Genomic DNA, 22,044 nt, shown 5'->3' with positions numbered 1-22,044 from the left:
ATGTGAAATCATTTAGTTTTTCATATAGTTTACTTCAAAAAAAAGTAAACTGTTTTACTTTTTTTTTCAGAAGTAAAGCAATTTACTTCAAAATAAAACAGAATGGTTTTGTTTGTAAAAGTAAGTTGCCTGCAACTGTTTACTTCTGCAAAAAAGCTAGTGGTTAATTTCTTGAAGGAATGTTTATAATAATGTTTTTGTATTCATGCATATACTTTTTTTTCTTTTTGTTTCAGGAAGAGGCACATGCTGTTTTAAAAGCAGCTCAAGCTGAAGCTACAATTGCAAAAGCTGCAGCAACTGCTGCTCAAGAAGCTGCTAAAGCAGCAGAAATTGCAGCAAAGTCAGCTCCTATTGAAAAAATTATTATCACAAAAGAAGAAACAGTTCCGGTGGAAATCAAACCTTTACCAGTAATGGTGAAATCTAAAGCTCCTGTATTTGTAACATCACTTTCAGATGCCGAAGTTATTGAGGGCAATAAATTCAAATTTGAATGTAAAGTAGAAGGATATCCCCAGCCTAATGTAAGTATGTTTGAGCACATTTTCATAAAAAATACAGGGTAAGAGGGGAAAAGATGCAACACGTAGGAGAGTTTCTTATTTTCTCGTTTGTCTTTCGAAAGAAAGTTCTGACACCATAATAAAATATAATTACTTTCCTTTTATGCATGAATAAAATGTAGTGAACATTTTATCTAACATGGAACCATATTAAAAAAATAAATAAAATTAGATTTAGCTTATATAATATATGATAAATAATTTATGTAATCTGAAACATGAACCAGCAAAATACATGCTCCATATATCCACACACATTTTTTTTTTTTTTTTTTTTTTTTTTTTTTGTTTCAGGAAGTGGTCTATGCTGTTTTGAAAGCAGATCAAGATGAAGCTGCAATTGCAAAAGTGCAGCAACAAATATGCATTTATTTAAGAACTAATCAAATACAGACATGCCCAATACTTTAGACAGAAAAAATAAAGAGAAACAAAAAAGTTTCTCTTTATTAAAAAAAAAAATTAAAAGTTGCAGTTTAGTCCTGTATGGCCTAATTTGAATACTTAATAATTTAAATTCTGTGTAAACTTCTCAATCATAAGCATGAGTGAAAGAGCAGTTTCACATTTTTCTTTAGTAAAGATGCAGTTCTTTTACCCCACTTTTCACACTTTTTTGCATGTGTGACCCAGTCACATTTTGAACCATTCTACAGGGTTAGTCAAAATGTTATCAATAACTTTGACAGTTTATGTCAAATATACTACATACATTTCTGTGACAAAAATGCTATCAAATGAAAGTGCAAATATCACAGTTGTTTACTGCGATAGAGATGGCACAGACATCTGCAATGTCTGTGCCAGATAGCTGTGCAGCATTCAAAATGGCATCACCTGTGGAGAAATCACTTTGTGTTCTCTATTGTCATGTAACAAAATCAGATCAAGTGTTTAGTGCAGCAATCATTCCGAACTAACTTGCACAGAAATCTACTAACTCGAGACTCCATCATTAAGTGGTATAGAAAGTTTGTGGTGCATGGATACATCTGCAAGGGCAAAAACACAGGTCCTAGCATAGACAACACAACTGTAGAACATGTGTGGCAGGCATATCTCAGAAATCACTGCAAATTGGCTAACCAGGCTAGGAGAGAGCTTGGCATTCCACAGAAAAGTGTTTGGCATATTCTCAGAAAGCAACTCTCCATGCTTCCTTACAAAATTCATTTGTTCAAACCCTAAAATCACATAACAGTTTCTAGGTATGAATTTTATTTTAGCATCCAAGAACTGCGTGATACTGTTAAAACAAAACTCATACCTAAAAATTAGTAGTGTTTACTAATGAAGCAATGTTCCATCTTAGTGGTAAAGTGAATCAACACAACATTTGTATCTGGGGGAGTAAGAATCCACATAAAACTGTGGAACATGAATGGAACAGTCCAAAAGTAAATGTTTTCTGTGCAATGTCTGTGAAAAAGATTTATTGGTCCATCTTTTTAACCAAAGATACTGTGAATTGCATTTCCTACCTTGACATTCTGATGGAGCGGTTTCTGCTGCAGCTGATACAAGACAGAAACAACTTCATTTTGCAGCAGGATGGGGCTCCACCACATTTCATAGGGAGGTGTGAAAGTTTCTGAATGACAATTATCCCTGTTTCTGGATTGGCCATGCTTCCCATGATGACAAACCTTTACTTCATTGGCCATCCAGATAACTGGACATCGCTCCCTTAGATTTTTATTTATGGAGTTTAGTGAAAGGTTTGTGCTCCCTTACTTGTCACTTTACAAGAGTTGCAAGGATGCATCACTGCAGTTATCACTCAGATTGACAGCAATATGCTGGAGAAAGTGTGATATGAATTGGATTATGGCATTGATGTGTGCATGGTCACACATGGACCCATATTGAAGGAATGTAAGGTAACTGTTAAAAACTGATATATATGCTTTCATTTGATTACTTTTTTTTTACAGAAAAATATGTAGTTACTTTCAAATAAACTGCCAAAGTTGTTGACTAACAACTTTGACAGTTTTGACTAACCATGACTAACATTTTGACTAACCATGTATATGGCACAATAATTTAATTAATTGAATCACCATTTCCACCAGATGAATCCTCATGTGGAATTGTATTGTCCTCTGAACTGGTATCACAACTGCCATTACTCTGTTTTAATTTCTTTGAGCAACCTGTCTTTTGTAGCCATTTACTTTTCATGTACTTTGTTTATAGATTTTCTTAGAAATGGCAGTTGAAGTTTAGTATTGACAAATGCAAGATACTGCATTTGAGTAGCAGTAATCCCAGATTAACTTACCACCTCATGGTACTGCACTCAGAATAGTGGAAAATTAAAAATATCTGGGGATAATTGTGCATTCAGATATGAAATTCTCTAAGAAGTGCAGACAGGACAGTTCGTTGGGTAGTAGTAGTTAGGCTGCATTATGAGTACTGCATACAGGTCTGGAGGCCTCATTTTAGGAAAGATGCAGATATATTGCAGTGGCTGCAGACAGTTCTATATATATTTAGGATTCACTGTAGGTTATATAAGTACATAATATTCTCATAATCCTACTCCAAGTTAAAGATGAACCTTAATCACACATCAAGAATATTGAAGCATAAGTGCATATTTGAATTATTTCTGTGGGTAATTTGATTTAACTACTCTTTAGCCTTTTTCCTGTTGAGTGTTGTTTAACCAAGTTTCACTGCATGTATTAAGTGTTATCTTGTTTTTTATTTTCCAGATTCAGTGGTGTAAAGATGGAATTTTGGTCCAGAATAATCCTGATTATCAAACGTGTTACGAAAATGGACTCTGTTCTCTCACTATTGAAGAAACATTTACAGAGGACTCTGCACGGTTTACATGTAAAGCTACTAACATGGCTGGCACTGCTGAAACCCATGGCTACCTTACTGTGACAGGTATTTATTTGATTCTTTTGTGTGTTTCCTTAGGAGTAGATGTTTTTTTATATATATATATATATATATTAGTGGTTTTGATAAATAGATAAATCATTAAACTATTATATTTATTATGACAATATTATTGTTTTTATTATTGGATTTTTATTCTTATGATTAAATCTGTTTATCATTTAATATCCATTTAGCTGTCCAGACTGTGAATTTTGTGGTTTCAGCACCAGGCAATTATTTAAATATTCTAAATATTATTTAATTATTCTATAAACATTTCTAAAATTTTTATGGAGTAATTTTTAATTTATAGAAAAATTTTATTTTAAACTTTAATTTATATAATTTTTTATAGAGAATTAAAGCAACACAAATCAAAGTGTTATAATATTTTTAGACACTTTTTTTGCAGTATAAATAAATTGTTTGATGCCTTCCTGAGAGGTTATTGTGCAGGTTACAATAATAACTTCAAGAGACAGGAACAGGTCTGCATGTATAATCCAGTCATTATTAATGTTGACTGAATGGATTGAATTTATCATTAAAGATATCTGCAGGAATGAGAAAAGTATGTATAAGTCTGAGGAAATTGAAGAAACAGTCTTAGGGATTGGTTAAATTTCAAAACACTGTAGATTGAAAGTGATATTCTGAACTCATCGAGGTGCTTCCACTGGAAGTTGGCTTACAGTAATGCGTTTTAGATCATTAATAAAAATAACTATTTTATATTTGTATTAATTTATTTTTAAAGAAAAAGAAATGAATAATTTCTTTTTCCTTAAAAAGAAAAGAAATATTGTCAAAAAATATATATATTTTAAAGAACAGTGATTTTAAGTAAAATCATATGTAAAAACTTAATCCATTTCCTGTTTACCTTTTATTTAATGTTCTCTCAGGAAAATGTCAAATGGGGTGATTTCGCAGTATTAACATTTATTGATATTTATTATTTCTGGTTGCTGTAGATGAGAATGTACATTTGGCCACTGGTTATAGCTAAAATGACCTCAGAACAGTAGTCTTGGTTATTGTTATTTGTAACAGCATTTGGTTATTGTTACAAATGCTGGTTACTGTTACAAACACAGTGGTATTTGTAACATTGGCCAGGGCTGGGATGTAATTTTTGCATGTTAGAACTTTAAAACAGATTGATTTAGCATGACCTAAGAAACCATAGAGATGATTTCTGTTTATCTAATAAAATTGGAATTTTTTTTTTTTTACAAATTTTTGATTATTTTCATTAACCCATCAGCAGCTGCAAGAAAATTTGAAATTCCTCTGTGTGTGCAAAAATTTAAAAAATGATTCATAATTGTTCATTTTTTTATGCTGCCTGTATTTTCAATCTTTTCTGAACATAATTTTAAAAAATACATGTTCTATATTAAAAAATATATTTTAAATTAATTTTTGAAAATTAAAACTTCATTAGACCTGTCACTGAGCAAATGCAAATTTTAAAACCATGCCCTTCAACCTATGCTTTGATTGGACCAGAGCATGTCAGTAACAGGAGTGCTCAGTGCATGAAATGTGGAGTGCACAGTTTGATTACAGATGATGCTTTGCTGTCACAAAGCCAGAGAGCATTACTGATTGCAGCAAGGCACACTATAGTAAGCAAGCTTGCTATCAATAACTAATGTGACAGATGCCATTCAACATGTGCATATAATTAGAGTTAACTTAATCATGAAGTTTTCCTAATTGTGTGATAATTAACAGAAATTTCTGGAATTTTCTGAGGAGAATTCAAAAAAAAAAAAAACATTTTCAACAACTGTGTTAAGAGTTTCAGCTGTGTGCACAGAGTAGATGCAGCACAAATTGCCAAAATACTGTTGGGTCAAATGGACCCAACATAGGGTTAATATAGTTGGCATGGAAGAGATTTTCCATCTTTTTGCAAAATTTGGTTTTTCTCCATCATTTCCTTTTCACAGAAAAAATAAAACTGAATAAAATTGGAATTTTTTTTTTTTTTTTTTACAAATTTTTGATTATTTTCATTAACAGATTAGCTCTCATGTGCTGTGGTTGTCTACATTGCAAAACAGAAATGTAGAATAATAGCATTGTTCTCTTATGTGCAGCCATTTCATAGTATTTGTGTATTGCAAAGCTAATTAACAATGTCTTTCGGTAAAATGCCAAAAAAATATGATGGAAAATTTCAAAAGACATATACACAAGGTTTTCCATGTATTGTGGGCACCTCCGTAGCCAGGTGGGCAGGAGCAGCAGTGCATAGCACCCACTTCTTGATTAGACCAGGGTTCGAGCCTGTGCCCATCATATATATGGAGGATGTGGAAAGGTCAGGGAATGACCACCGCATTTCCCCGGAGCAATATGGCCTTAGCTGCTAATGCTCCTAAAAACCAAACAACAACAACCATATTGAGGTGTATAAAGTCTTGAATGGTTTGAGCATGCTCAATGCTGATGGGATTCTTCCTCTTGCTCAGAATAATCACCTGAGAGGGCATAAATTCAAATTGAGGAAAGACGGTTGTAGGATAGATGTGCGGAAGTTTGCTTTTAGCCAGTGGGTGGTTGATTGCTGGAACAAACTTCCATCTGTTGTTGTAGAAGTTGATAGTTTAAATAGATTCAAGGCAGAACTTGACAAACATTTGGAGCGAGTGGATCGGTGAAATAAGGGTTTTTTTTTGGCTGATGCTATATAAGCTTGCTTTCTTGCATCATATGCCTATGCTAATGCTAATATATTGTAAGATCTGAAAAAAGGTGACACATTTTCTAGATGTGCTTTTTCTGTTTCAAGCAGCAGGGAACATTATGTAATCAGACATTTGGAAACAAATAAGCATAATGAGCAATGAGTAGTGCATAGAAAGAAATGCCAAAATGAACTTTGCATTTCACAGTGATGCTGATGTCATATGTGTCAAATATATATTTGAATCTTTTTGTCATAGAACATAATCTTCCTTTGAGTTGTACTTATCATGTAGGTGTGTTGTTCAAAAATATGGAAAAATTTGGAAATTGATTCCTGATAGTGAAATAACAAAAAATATGCTTGTGGAAGAATAAAAACAACAGGCATTTTCAGTTAATTTGCAGATATAGAAAGAAGAGGTAGTAATGGCTGTGAAAATTGTGCCATTTTTTGATTGCTACAGTTGGCAGTAATCAGAGTGATTTCAAGCTATATCCCATTGTGGTGACCTTTTATAATTAAAAAAAAAATTGTTGAATTGAAAGCAGCATGCGGTCAGTGCCAGCATTGGAAGGTGACTTTACAGGGTACAATATTGGGCATCTGAACAAGCTTAAAGCATGTGGGCAGGGGTGGATCCAGGCATGGCTAATGGGGCTTGAGCCCTTGATCCCCTTGAGTCCATGGGTCCCAAATACCCAATTTGCATTTTTTTGTTTTAAGATATTATTATTTAATGTATGTCAGTTGGATTTGAATGGAAATAAGGAAGGCAAAACAGATATGGATGGAGGAGAGATGCAAAAGAATTGAATGTCTGCAAAATGAGCTTAAGGAACATCTAGTCGACAAAGAAGTGAAGGAACTATGCAACATCAGGAAAAACCGTCCAAGAGGTCACATTCTAGATAAAAACAACAGGGAAATAGTGGACAAGCAACAAAAAAAGGACAGATGGCAAGAATATCTGAGAGAACTATACTGCAATGAGGACAGAGAACTAAGAAATGGCAACACCTAAACAGATGGTGAATATCAAGGCTTTCTGATGGAGGAACTGGAGCAAGTGATTAAATCAATGAACAATAACAAAGCAACTGGTGGTGATAACATCCCAGCCAAAATGCTCAAGTACCTCGGAACAAGAGGAAAACAACAGCTCCTCAATGAAGGAAATGATGCCATCGGTGTTCAAAACTGAAAACAAATAAAAACAGTCTTCTCCTGGAAAAGTATTATTCATTCAAAAGTGAATGGCTAGGCAACTCATTGTGAAGTATTTCATAATATGAAGCATTATAATAATAATGCTATTTTTACAAACTTTGTGTTCCTTGTAAACTTTCTGCATATTAATATGAAACTTTTTCACTACTTAAACAATCATTAAGCTCATCTGAAACACCTACATGTTTTAGGTGAGCTTAATGATTTATTTCTTGCCCTTTTAACACAGACTTTCTTATTTCAATCTAAAAAAGTAGTTGGGTGAGAGGTGTTTCTCCTAGAAGATGGGAGGAAGATATTAGAGCATGTGGAATGTAAATGTGAAAAATTACTGCTAGTCTTTGAAAAAGGAGGAATTTGCCATAAATAAAAAAAAAAAAAGACCTAAAATTTATTCTATGAAATTGTGAACATGTGTAAACATTTACCTTTGCTTTAACATTCTTTTATATTCCTCATTTTAACTGAGTTTTAGCCATTTTTATAATAAAAAAGTACACAATTGATATTTGGATAACAAATAAAATTTTAAAAATGAGGAAAAATGTGTTTTCCTATTTTTCAATAAGTGGAAACCTTTACATTATACAAAAAAAATATTAAATTTGAAATCATCATTACAAACTTATGAAAAGTAACATATTACAATAAGTTATCCATTCCACAAGCTTAAATTTATAGACTCATGTTATCAGCAAACTATCAATTCATATCATAGTATAAGTTTGACATCAGGAAATACTACTTTGGGTAGTTACTGCTATGTTTTCCCAATAGGACCAGAGTACTCTTAAGAATGATTTTCAGCAATTGCATACAGGACCTGTTGGAAAACTTTCATTAGCTTTCCAAAGCAGTATATCCAGTTTGTTTGTTTTTTTGTTAGTTGTTGGCGCATCGGCTTCTGTGGCCATAATGCACCTCCCAAAGTTTTTGCATTTTACTCTGATCCAAGCCCAAGGCAGGATTCAATCCTGTGACCTTTGGGTTGCCAGGCAGGCATTTTACCCACCTGGCTAGCCCAGTTGGTTCATATATCCAGTAATGCCAAACTTCATGCCGAAATATGAATGGATGATCTGAAAATAACAGGTCTGTAAATTTTAACTTCTGATTAATGTTTTTTTTTTTTTTTGTATATTTTAAAGATTTTTCAATAATTGGAAAAAAAGGGGAAAAAAGCATTTTTCATTATTTTAAAATTTTATATAATTTACATATTATGTATGTAAATATTTAATTTACATTTTATATTTTTTATTATATAAAACAATAGCTAGATAATATAAAATAAATAGCATATAGAAACAAGAAAAAATCTTGGTTTACTTGAAGACAGACCTTTTAAGTATTTTTAAATAAATTTCTAATAATTCAGTATATGTGATAATCTTACACTGCCATTGTATGTTTGCTGGATTAACAGACATCTAGAAAGAAGACAAAAAGGAACATTTTTAACAAATTTTATTTGTTAAAAATGTTCCTTTGTATCTTCTTTCTTAATGCCAAGCAAAAGAATGATTGTATTATCCATAATACTGTTTCTTTTACAAAGAAATGATATGCCTTTTCTTCTCTGTGGGTCTTTATTTGTCTTCTTAAAAAAAAAAAAAAAAAAAAAAACTTAAAACTTGCAGATCTCATGATCTAAAACAGTATTAGCTAAATTGATTTTTTTTTGTTTATATTTTAGAGTCACGACCTCATAATGGACTTATTCCCCCACATTTTCTAAAGGAGCTGGAGCCTGGAACAGTACAAGAAGGGAAATCATTTCAATTTGAATGTCAGGTTGCTGGTAACCCTTTACCTGTCGTTTCTTGGTTTAAAAATGATTGCTGCTTAGACAATTTACCAGATTATTCTATCATATACAATAATGGACTCTGCTCATTAAAAATAGAAGAAGCATATTTAGAGGATGATGCACGATATACCTGTCGAGCTGTTAATCAAGTTGGTCAAGTTGCCTGTAGTGCAAATCTCACAGTTCAATGTATGTATACATACTCTTGTATATGTGTGTATATAATTTTTTTTTTTCTCTAGTAGTTAAAATTATAGATTTCAAAAATTAGTAAATTTCCTAGGCTGATTTTCATGATTGAAGAGGCCATTAAGAGTTCCTCCAGTCTGTGATATAGTTTGAATCTGGATCTCTCTCTCTCTCTCTCTCTCTCTCTCTCTCTCTCCGAATGAGTAGCAAAACCTCTATTCCATCACAAATGATTATTATTGTTAATATTAGGGCACATCAGCAACTTAGGCCAAGGTACACCAACATATTATATCTCCAAAGTTTTTGCAGGCTGATCTGCATGTTGTGCTCGCTGACAAACCTAGAGTGGGAAGAATCCCTACTCCCACTGGTTGAAATTAACTAACTGGAGACCCGACTAATGGGACCTTTAAGAATTCCTCCAGCCTCTGATAGGAGGATTTGAACTCAGACCTCTCCAAATGATTAGCAATTTGCAAAACACCATAATAGAGTCCTGCATCAGGTCAGATATCTGTTGGTTACCCACAATGCAGATTGGGTTGTGGGTCAGTTCTCAGGTAATTTTGCAGTTTGGGGGTCGGGTGCAGTCTCAGTTTTCATAAATAATTTATTGCCATATGATACTGAAAGACCAGAATTAAAAGATTCAACAGAAAGAAAAAGGTGGAAGGAAGATGATTTATTTGATGTAGAAGATTTAAGTGATGAAAATATGACATTGAAGGAGATTTTCAATTGTTGAAGCAGTGGAAAAAAAAGTAGAAAAATAAGATTTTTTTTTTTCTAGTGGTAGAAAAAAAAAATGATTTTTTTTTTTTACCACTTAATATTAACAACAATTAATATTGTTGATGGTTAATTTTTGCATTATTATTAATGTGTAAGAAATTTAAGAGACTATTTTTTTTTTTTTTCCTTTTTGTGGGTAGAAACAATGCAGATTGGGTTTCGGTGTAATTTCAGTTACTGTAGGTGCAGGTCTAATATAACAGACCTGCACAGGACTCTGCACTGTACTGTCACGTAGAGTTGTACTGGTCAGTTGTAATATGTGATCAAAGGATTGGCATATTGTAAAGTTTAGTCATGTATTCAGCAACCTGTATTGTTGAAAATTCTTCGCAGAGTAAATTAATCATTATTAATTTTATTCTGTATTGTGTAATTTTAACTGATATATATATATATATGCTAAATATAAATTGTCTTCTCTTTAGCTTTGGAACCAGTTGAACAACCAGTATTCATCATTCCTCTCTCAAACGTAATGGCAAGAGCTGGTCAGAAATTAAGGTTAGAATGCAAAGTGAAAGGTCATCCTGAGCCTGAAGTTTCTTGGCTGCATAATAACAGGCCACTAAAAGAAACAAGGGACATAAAGGTATTTTTCTGTTTTATGTATTAGTATTTCACATGGGCAGGTTAGAATTTGTAGTTTTGTGACATTGCATAATTAAAATGTATAGTTTGTTATTTTTTTGCTTTTATAGCAAATTGGTACTGAACTAAAGGGGAAACAATGGCACAATACAAATATAGAAAATTAGAAACAATAAATATTTAGCATAAATGAGGATCATTTATAATATATATTTAACTTTCATTTTAACCCCTGGATTGCAAGGACCGTTTTTTGCAGACATTTCTGAATATAGGCTTTTATTTTGCTTCATTTAAGAAGTACTATTTCATCATAAAGTTTAAAATAAATGATAGATAACATGATTGCCCCCCCCTTGCGAGTGAAAAGAAAAGAATGGCTGGTAGTCCACTGTATATCACAATTAGCATTAGCATTAGTAGAGGCATACGATGCAAGAAAGCAAGCTTATGCATTAGCCAAAAAAAAAAACCCTCCCATTTCCCCCTCCATTTGTTCCAAATGCCTGTCCAGCTCAGCCTTAAATTTATTTAGGCTATCAACTTCCACAACAAAAGATGGAAGTCTGTTCCATCAATCAACTACCTGTTGGCTAAAGGCAAACTTCCGCACACTTTTATATAATTTCATAGTTTGGGGGGAATATTCAAGTTGTCAGTCATATTTGCCATGATTCTTGACCAGAGGACTTTTTAATCGAGTCTGACCATCTGTGGTGAGTTTTGTATTATCTTTTATAGTACAAAGTGAAATATACACAGTTTGCTTCTAGGAAAGCATCTTGATCCCATTATGTCTGTAATCCTGCATATGCCACACTGATTAAAACATTATCTAGAAAGTGAATCTCTAATGTAGTAAAAAGTATTTTATAAATTTTTTAATAAATTGTACATATTCTAATAAATTAAGATTTTATGAAACTGAATTTTAATTACAGTTGCACTTTGATGGAGATAAAGGAACACTGGTTATAACTGAAGCATTTCCTAAGGATGCAGGGACTTACACTGCAATAGCCAAAAATCAAGCTGGAGAAGCTACTTCATCGTGTACTGTTTCTGTGAAAGGACGGCTTCCCCTGGAAACTTCGTAAGTGAAAAAAAAATAAAGTTTTGAATCGTTTTACTAAATTAGATGTTGGTACAAATTCAATGCTATTATTTAAGTTCTTAATAATAGTTATCCAAACAGTATCAGAAAAGAAACATTTAAGAAAGATGTTGCAATGGTGGCTAGCAATATTATATTTTTATTTCTAAATATTTTTCAAATTTAATCAAATCAAAATTCAATATGTTTAAAATTTCTTTATCTTACATTTATTATAATTTTTAGATTAAGACATATAAAAAAAACTTTTACTTTCTATGCACATATATGAAACAGAATCTTTACATAATTTAATTGTTAGATGAGAAATCTGACATTCATATTGTATTTTTATGTTTTATTTCATTCATTCATTCATTCATTCATTCAATGGTTATATCATAAACAACAGTAAAACAAAAGCAGCATCTGATGTAGATTTCAAGTAGATTCAGAAAATTTTTGTAATGATGGAATTTTGGATAAGCTTCTTTAAAGAACATGTCAATAATGCAGGTATGTATTAGCTACAAGAGACAAAGCAAGTTGATGCATTGAACTTAGTTTCAATGTTCATAGTGTTTGTCTCTTTAACTTATAATGGCATTGTACTAACCTATTATTGTATGTCATTTAATATAATACCTTCTTTGAAATATCTTCTTCTACTACAGGACACTTTTGTCAACCTTGGTGTAGCTTTTATGGAAGTAGTCTTGGAAATCTGAGTGGAAAGGAGCACATGGCATTTGTCAGTGCTGATCTGACTTCTGCAGCACAGCCAGACTTTCATTTCTTCAGTTGCCTTAATTTAATATGATATTAAAATAGCAGAACAAAGCAATGATGCAAAGATTACAGAATCTGTTGTTCAGGCTTTCCATCTTTGAACCAGCAGACTCTGCTGTTCCAAGGATGCAATGGCTACAGTCTGCTGTGCCGTAAAAAAAAAAGGTTTGTGGAAAACAGACACATTACACTTTGATTTGTCTGGTAAAAACTTCTTACGAAAAGGTGAGAACTTGTTCAGTGACATTATATCACAGACTTTTATCTACTGTTGACAATTCTGCACTTATATTCTATAAATGTAATGTAATTTTTTACACATAATAATAAGAATTTTATTCTAATTTAAAAATTTACCTCCTATTGAAATTTGTTTCATGAGTGAGAATGTTCTTTCTCAAAGTGATACATGATAACATAAAAACATGATATATTTATGGGATTTACATCAGTTTCAACAGAATATCCTCTAATAAACTTGGAAATGTTTGTTATTTTCTCTAAATCTTGATTAGTAAAGAAAACAGTTATATTTTTCACATGCAACACAACCCTTGCCTGTAGCACAGCCAATTTCAGTCACATTATCAATAATTTGAAAATATTTCACAAAAGTCTGAACCCTTTTTTTCAAGTGATGCAAGGGCATCTGATACATATGGAAAAGTGACAAAATAATGAATGACAACTCACTGCAAATTGAATTCTTTGGCAGCTTTCATGATGCATGTTGGAAACATATTCCTCTCTTAAACTGTTAAGATTGTATCTCATCTTTTCAAAAAATTTTATTCATTAAAAATGCAGCAAACATCTGTATCCCTTTAGAAAACAGGCCTTGTGCATCAGGTTGCATTATATCATCCAAGTTTCTTGCGATGACCAATTAACTGGTTAAAATAAATTTATTAAAATAAAAATGATATATACATAAGATAAAACAGAAATGAAATAAGATAAAAGTGTTAAAATACAATAAGATAAAAGTGTTAAAATACAATAAGCTAAAAGTGTTAAAATACAATATAATAAAAGCATTAAAATACAATATAATAAAAGCATTAAAATACATAGTAGCTTTCAAAGCGAAGTGCTTCTTCATCAGCCAGTCTGTGGATGGTGTACTTTAGTATATATTGATGATTACAATAGCACAAGTCAGCTGGGCATGATCGTGTATCACGAGTCTGGTGTCGGTAGAGCAGAGTTACGTACACGTGATGATTGCCAGTGCTCATAGCACTGCAATACAGTACATTCTATAATAGGGTGTAAGTGTGCTCCCCTCATGGGATTCATAGCTATTATTGGCGGCTATGTGCAGTGCTTTGAGCCATGAGCACTGGCAGTAATCATATGAATAGTTGACGATTTCAATATCAAGATTGTGCTGCTCAACCCAATAATGCTTGGCGACTAGAGCATTCAAAATTAGTGGTTCGTAGAGCCACCTCATGCTCAGAAACCTGATCTTTCAATCTTCTACCAGACTCACCTACATAACACCCCCCCCCCAATCCGGACATGTAATACGGTATACAGAACTACTCTGTAGGAAAGGAGGAACAGGTGTTTTCACCTTAGAATTAGATTGTAATAGATTGTAATTTCCTCCCTGGAAGTTGCACACATCGTATATGATGGAGACGAAAAATCCTAACAAGATGTTCCGATACGCCTGGATAATAAGGGATGTAAGTGGTAGAGATAAATTGATTGACGCAAGGTGGGTTAGATTTCATAACAAATTCATGAGCCTGAAGCTCACATCTATCTAGAATGCTTTTATCTTATTTTATTTCTGTTTTATCTTATGTATATATCATTTTTATTTTAATAAATTTATTTTAGCCAGTTAGTCAGTTGTCGCAAGAAACCTGGATGATATCTGTATCCCTTGCCTAGTCAGAATGGGAAAAGGCAGCAGCATGAGGCCAGGTGTAATTTCCTTTAACACCTGAAGACTGATAGAAATTTTACAAAGATCTTCTTGCCATTGGACAACAGTTGGCTAACATCAGGAAATAAACTATGTATTTCCTCTATAACTGTGTGGAGTATACAGTGTACTGAACAAGTCTCTGAAGGGAAAAGAATTTTAAGAACTCTTACTACTTTCTTTATGTAAGGAGCTGTATCAAGACATTGTCATGGTAAATGCCATGCAGCCAAAGCAAAGAAAGAGCATTTGTGAAAGTTGGGCAACAGTTCAGCAATTTGCATTTTCAGTTACTTTAGATGTAAGTAAATATGGTTTTGAGGGCTTATTGGTGTCCATAGTTTCATTAGCAGCATATTATCCCACAATGTTGGGTAACTTATGAGTGATAATCCAAATACTTTTGTCAAACATTTCATTCCTAATTCTGCAAAACACTAATATAACGAGTATCCAGATATTTTTTTAATTAATCTACACTTGCTTGGAACATTTTCCTTTGTATATTTTTCCAAGAGACCTTTCCAATTTCCATAGAGGAATTCAGTAATCAGTGAGAGCTTGCCATGAATCAAACAAAATTATAAGCCAAAGAGTCTACTGGAAGGTTGTGTGGAGAATAGTGACTTTTCTAGTAAATGGGAAGCCAATGCTAGGGTAGAAAATTTAAAAATCAGAGTAGTGAATAAAATATAAATAATTGTCTGAACACTGTTTATATATTTTGAATGAATGGAGGGGTGAAATGGGAGTGTTTTTTTTTTTTTTTTTTTTGGCTGATGCTGCATAAGCTTGCTTTCTTGCATCATATGCCTCTACTAATGCTAATGCTAATAATGCAGGGAGTTTAGCTGCAAACATAATCTGAGGCTGTGCAGATGGAAAAGTAAGTTTTGTTGACAACTAAGTCTGCTGTCTCAGTGTAGGACAACATAGTTTAAGGATCAATTATTAGATACTTGCTATTGTAGAAAAGAGCATTTGCAATGATCCCCTGTTGAATCATAGTCATGATGAGATTTCCTGAGTGTAATGTGCCACCTTGACTTTTGTGTTTTCAGAATGTGGTCAGTGGAGAGTACTCTATGATATTTAGAGATGCTGATGCAATGCAAATCTGTATATTACTTTGGTGCTCCTTCTTTTGTATAGAAATCTGTATAATGGATCAAAATAAGCTTTCTTGCATTCATATATAATCTAGTAGACTGGACTTTTAACCACGTTGGAATTCGACAAGGGAATTCCAACACGATTAGAAGTTTTCTTTGATCTCACTTTTTTGTTTTTTATGACACCTGTGATGAAAGTACAGATATTCTTTTTTTCAGGCAAACCTAGCTATGGCAGATTTTGATGTGGAAACATCTTTGGCGACATCTACTAAATTTTGAACTGTAGTAAAACCAATTTGTCATGATTTTGTGATGCGGAAATGATGTTATTCCAGATATGATGTACCGAATCAAAGTTAGTGTGTTAGCTTCATTAGCAATATATGTACAGCGGAAATAGCATCATTTACGGATATGCCATACCGAATCAAAGTTAGTGTGTTAGTCTCATTAGCCAATATATATACAGCAGAAATGACGTCAAAGATGTCATTTTCGGAAATGATTTACCAAAAGTTAGTGAGTTAATGTCATTAGCCAATATATCTACAGTGGAAGTGACATAATTTGATGTCATTTTTGGAAATTACGTACCAAACCAAATTTAGTGAGTTAGCATCATTAGCCGATTTCATTGGCACTCCGAGTCAAGAACATTGTAGGTTTAATGAATTGTCTAATCATAGCAAATAGATCATGCTTACATTGAGCCCAGTAGTAGGTTGAGTTTGGAATTGTCCTTAGGAAGGGCAAATTGTTTTCGATACAGCTGTTAATGTATTCTTTGGATTTAACTTGCTCACATGTCAGTTTTTTATCATCACCTATGTATTTGTGGGTTGCAGAGTTTGGAAACTAGACACCTTAGAGGAGATTTGATTGAGCGTTTAAGGCTCTGAGAGGCATCAGTAAAATGAATGAGGACGAAATTTTCAAGATTATAAATGATGCTAGAACTAGGGGACATAAATTCAAGTTACGGTGGGAAATGTTTAAATTGGACTGCAGGAAGTTTTATTTTAGCCAGCGAGTTATAAATTACTGGAATAAGTTGCCTACATGGGTGGTAGAGGCTGACAGTTTGGGGAAATTCAAAGGACATCTGGATAGTACATTCGGGTGAGGGAAGTGCATAGGATGATAGGTTTAATTTCCTTTTCTTTTTTTAATTATTATTATTTTTTTTTTTTGTCATTGTTTTATTAGTTTTTTTTTTTTTTTTTGGCTGGTGCAGCATAAGCCATAGACTTTCTTGCACCATGCGGCCATTACTAATACTAATACTATTTGAAAGCCACCACCAAAGAGTCTCTCAATCTCATTATCTTCATTACTACATAAAGGAGATTATATGGAGTAACACTGCATCAGTCAGATCGTCTGAGCTCACTCATTGCCATCATGAACGGAGTCACTTGTAAATTCTCTCTGAATGTTCTGAATTGTCCAATGTTTGTTTGTTTGTTCATTTGGAGATTTATTAGGCACATGGGCAACTATGGTCATAGTGTGCCACTGAATTCTCCAAGATAAATGCTGGGAAAGGACAGTTCCTCTGTGTACTCATCAAACAGTAGGCTCTGTGGTACTTAAGTTTCTGGGGCGGTTCTAAGATATTTATCCTCGCTCCACAACAACATTTGTTTTTGGGCGATCAGACTTTCCTCGATCTTAATCACTTCACTTATGTCGTCTTTAGCCAAATTAATTTCCATGTGGCTGTCATCAAAGAATGACTAATCTATTGTGATTTTATACAATCAATAGGGAAGCGTATCAACCAAATATAGAAGCCATGCTTTAACCACTTGCTTTCTTACTAATCTGATCAAATAGCTTGGCTTGTGTATTATATAACAATACACAATAAATAGTATCAGCTTGTATTGTTGCAATCATGATTGTGACATTATACTATTTAACAAATGGATAATTAGGCTATCAACTTGGATTTCGCTAACCTCTTCCAAACGTTGATTCGGTAGAATAAGTAGTGGACATGACCATAAAATGTTACACCATTCATAACTTTGGTTCTAGCTGTTTGATTTTAAAACGGTTCTGATTTTTGTCAATGATGTTTTCACATAAAACATCTTTCGTGCATACCTGAGTACACACATGATTTTTTTTTTTATGAACCCTATAAACTATAAACATAATCTCACCTTGTATGAATGAAATATGCCTTACAGCATGATTTCAACAACCATTAATTTATTGCCTCATATTATCATTACGATTAAGATGCTGAATTTCTAAAATAAAAATGCTGGTACATTTACTCTGTGTGCTGAGGTGGGAAAGTAAGTAGTTTAAGATAAGAAATAGGCATTGAAAATATTGTAAAACTTGTTCCATAATTGGAACAAGTTCTTTTAAGTATTTATGTTGGAATATGAGTATTAGGTAACTCTGTTTAACACATTATTATTGATGGAAGAATAATAATTCAGGGACGGATGGCAGTCATCGTGAAATAGATGGGTATATGGGATGTGTTAGGGTAACTAGGAATAGGAATAGGAGCATGTATGCTTGCATGTATACCAATGCTAGAAGTATAGTAAATAAATTTGATGAATTTGAAGTGTTGGTCAAGACATCAAAGGCGGATATTGTTGGGATAGCAGAGACATGGTGTCACACAGATATAAGTAATGCAGAACTGTAATTTGGGGAGTACAATGTGTACAGAAAGGATAGACAGGATAGAAAGGGAGGAGGTGTTATGCTGTTAATTAAGAAAAACATAAAATCAAAAGAAGTGCACCCAGTTGATATACAAAATTTGTAGATGAACAGTGCACTGTTGAGTCAGTTTGGTGTGACATAAGCACTGCGAAAGCAAAAATAAGAGTAGAAGTGTGTTATAGACCTAATGACTCGAATGAGTACAATGAACAATTGTACAGAGAAATAGAGTGGGCTAGTAAATCAGAAAGTCTTATAATGGGGGATTTTAACTTCACAGATATTGACTGGAACTTGTGGGTTGGTCAATCACACACTAGTCAGACTTTTGTAAATTCATTGGATGATTGTTTTCTGCAGCAGCATGTTCGAGAGGCAACCAGAGAGAGAGAGTAATACTCTTGATCTGGTTATCAGCAGTGATCATTCGTGTATTAAGAATTTGCAGATAAAGGAACCACTAAGTGGCAGTGATCACAGTGTACTCATGTGAGATTTACTTAAAGATTTAATTACCATCAGAGGTAAAGGAAAGGGTTTTTGCTTCCGTAAAGGTGAGTACAGTGGTCTCAGAAAATTTTTAAATTCTATACAGTGGGATCAACTGATGATGTTACCAACAGTAAATTCTAAGTGGGAAGCATTCAAGGAATTAATCGTGGATGCTACTAAAAGTTTCATACCTATTAAGAAATATTATTCAAGGTTTAGGCCTAAATGGTTATCTAATGAACTAATGAGACACGTAACAGAGAAGAAAAATGAATAATGCATGGGATGCATATAAATTATCAAGCAACTCAGAAGCCTATGCCAGATATAAGCTAGTCTGTAATCAAGTCACAAAGGAGGTTAGGCAGTAGAAGGCAGATTAAGAGAAATCCATGGCAAAAGATGCTAAGAAAAACAGCAAGGATTTCTTTACTTATATAAACTCTAAAAGGAAGGGGTTGAATCTGATTGGTCCGCTTGACATTGAGCCAACCGAGTTAGCCGGGTGGGTAAAGTGCTTGCCTGACAACCCAAAGGTCGCGGGTTCGATTCCCGCCTCGGGCTTGGATCAAAGTACTGCAAAAACCTTGGGAGGTGCATTATGGCCACAGAAGCCTATGCGCCAACAACTACCAAAAAAAAAAAAAAAAAAAACTTGACATCGATGATTCGACTGTTGATGATCCTGCTCAGATAGGAAACAAACTGAATGAGTATTTTGCATCTACATTCACACATGAGAAATTATTAAGGTTTGAAATTGGCAGAAGGTTATCAAATTGTAGCAGGGTGCTTAATGATTTTGTAATAACTGAGAACAAAGTGGAGGAGAAATTGTTGATGTTAAACATAAGAAAAGCACCTGGGGTGGATGGGATCTATCCAGTTATATTAAAGGAGGCAGCAAAGCAACTGAGCAAACCCTTAGCCATAATTATGAGATCATCCTTGGACTCAGGGGAGGTTCCCACAGACTGGAGATGTGCAAATGTATCCCCAATTCACAAAGGGGGATCGAAGGGAGACATGAGTAATTACAGACCAGTTAGTTTAACTTCTGTTCCGGGTAAAATAATGGAGTCACTGGTTAAAGATGCATTGCAGGATCATCTAGGTAAGATTGCAGCAATAATTCAGACACAGCATGGGTTTGTTAAGGGAAAGTCTTGTCTGACAAATTTGATAGGATATTATGATGTGGTTACAAAGGAACTGGATGCAAAAAATAATTTTTATATCAGATATTTGTATTTCAGGAAAGCTTTTGACACTGTTGTGCATGGAAGACTATTGTACAAATTGGAGCAGAATGGTATTAAGGGTAAGTTGCTACAATGGATAAAAGGATGGTTAAGTGCAAGAAGACAGAGGGTGGTAATCAATGGGTGCTGCTCTTCGTGGACTAATGTTATTAGTGGAGTCCCACAGGGTTCAGTGTTGGGTCCACTGTTGTTTTGTATATTTATCAATGATATTGATGAAGGTATATCAGGCTTAATGTCGAAGTTTGCAGATGATACAAAGGTTGGCAGGGTTGTTAATGACAGTAATGGCAGTGTGCTACTGCAACAGGATATAGATAATTTGAGCAGATGGGCTAAAAAGTGGCAACTGAAGTTTAACTTTGACAAATGCAAAGTACTGCATATAGGTAGAAGTAACCCCAGAGAAACGTACCAACTGTGTGGTACTACACTTAAGGTGGTAGAAAATGAAAAAGACCTGGGAGTAATTGTGCAGTCAGATATGAAGTTTTCTGAGCAATGCAGACAAGCTGCCAGGGCAGGTCATGGGGTTTTTTCAATGATATATAGGAATTTTGCTATCAGGGAAAAGGAGGTGATTGTCCATCTGTATAAGGCAATGGTCAGGCCACGCCTTGAGTACTGTGTACAGGTCTGGAGGCCTCATTTTAGGAAGGATGTAGATTTACTTGAGTGTGTACAGAGAAGGGCAACAAGATTGGTGAGGGGAATGAAGGGATCCTCTTAACAAGAGAGGCTTAAGTTCTGCAAATTGCAGTGGCTGGAGACTAGGCACCTGCGCAGTGATCTGATTGAGGTGTATAAGGCCTTGAATGGGTTGAGCATGCTGAATTCTGATGGGATCCTTCCACTTGTTCAGATTTTGAACCTAAGGGGGCATAAATTCAAATTAAGAAAGGACAGATGTAGAATAGATGTGCAGAAATTTGCCTTTAGCCAGCGGGTGGTTAATTGCTGGAACAAACTTTCATCTGTCGTTGTGGAAGTTGATAGGTTGAATAAATTTAAGGAGGAACTGGGCAGGCATTTGGAGCGAATGGTGTGATTTTTTTTTTTTTTTTTGGCTGATGCTGCATAAGCTCATACACTTGCTTTCTTGCATCACATGCCACTACTACTACTACTACTATGGAAGGTTCCATTTTTTAAAATTTTATACTGTTAGCATCCATTCTAGGCATTGTATGATCTCCATAATTATAACAAATCATATATTTAAAATATTATTAAATAATAATTTTTCTCAAATGAGTATGTTTCTTTTTTTTTTTTTTCTATTACCCAATTTTAATATTAATTAAAACTTGAGCCATTTGTAATTCATTTTAATTTCAATTTGTTTAATTTATTGAGAGATATTTTTTTCCTTCTCCTCCAGACTTGAAAATGATATCCACAGTGATTTCAAAACATCATCAAAATTAGCCTCTAAGTGGTTGGATTATTGAAATATTTTCTGTAAAGTTTTTCTTTCCAACTTGTTTCAATAAACTCAATCATTTTTTGGCCTTTAAAATTTTTTGGCTTATTAAAATTATGTAATTTGTTTATAAACATACTATGGGTTTATTATATTATAGCATTATTATATTGTGTTTATTTTAATGAAGAAGTTTTTATTTTTAGGGATTCTGAAATGGCTTCAGATATGGAACCTGTGAAACCTCAAATAAAGCAACATTTAAAAGATGCTGTAGTAACAGAGGGAAATAGAGTTCGATTTGATTGCATTATTATTGGACAGCCTGAACCAGAGGTATGTAACCAAATACTTTATATAATGCACTGTTGATTTGAATATTATTTATTAAAAGAAAGAGATTCTTTGGTTGTTTTTATTTTAGAAACTTTTATGTAATATTTCATACCAGTAAAGA

At 33.6% G+C, this 22,044-nt stretch overlaps 1 protein-coding gene across 1 annotated transcript in view; it reads left to right on the top strand.

Moving 5' to 3' along the window:
* LOC150082232 (uncharacterized) overlaps nt 1-22,044 on the top strand; it is a 1,008,282-nt gene that overhangs the window by 114,560 nt on the left and 871,678 nt on the right. Inside the window, exons 21-26 of the mRNA XM_090379191.1 lie at nt 237-527; nt 3,290-3,470; nt 9,092-9,394; nt 10,618-10,781; nt 11,722-11,873; nt 21,794-21,923. Of these exons, the coding sequence (XP_090235317.1) occupies nt 237-527; nt 3,290-3,470; nt 9,092-9,394; nt 10,618-10,781; nt 11,722-11,873; nt 21,794-21,923 (1,221 nt within the window). The remainder of the gene's footprint in view (nt 1-236; nt 528-3,289; nt 3,471-9,091; nt 9,395-10,617; nt 10,782-11,721; nt 11,874-21,793; nt 21,924-22,044) is intronic.

Source organism: Mastigoproctus giganteus, chromosome 8, assembly GCF_048544385.1.
Source record: "Mastigoproctus giganteus isolate SK-2022 chromosome 8, ASM4854438v1, whole genome shotgun sequence".
NCBI classification, from domain to species: Eukaryota; Metazoa; Arthropoda; class Arachnida; order Uropygi; family Thelyphonidae; genus Mastigoproctus; species Mastigoproctus giganteus.
Note: the sequence above shows the minus strand (reverse complement) of the source record. Positions and strands in the feature narration are given on the sequence as shown.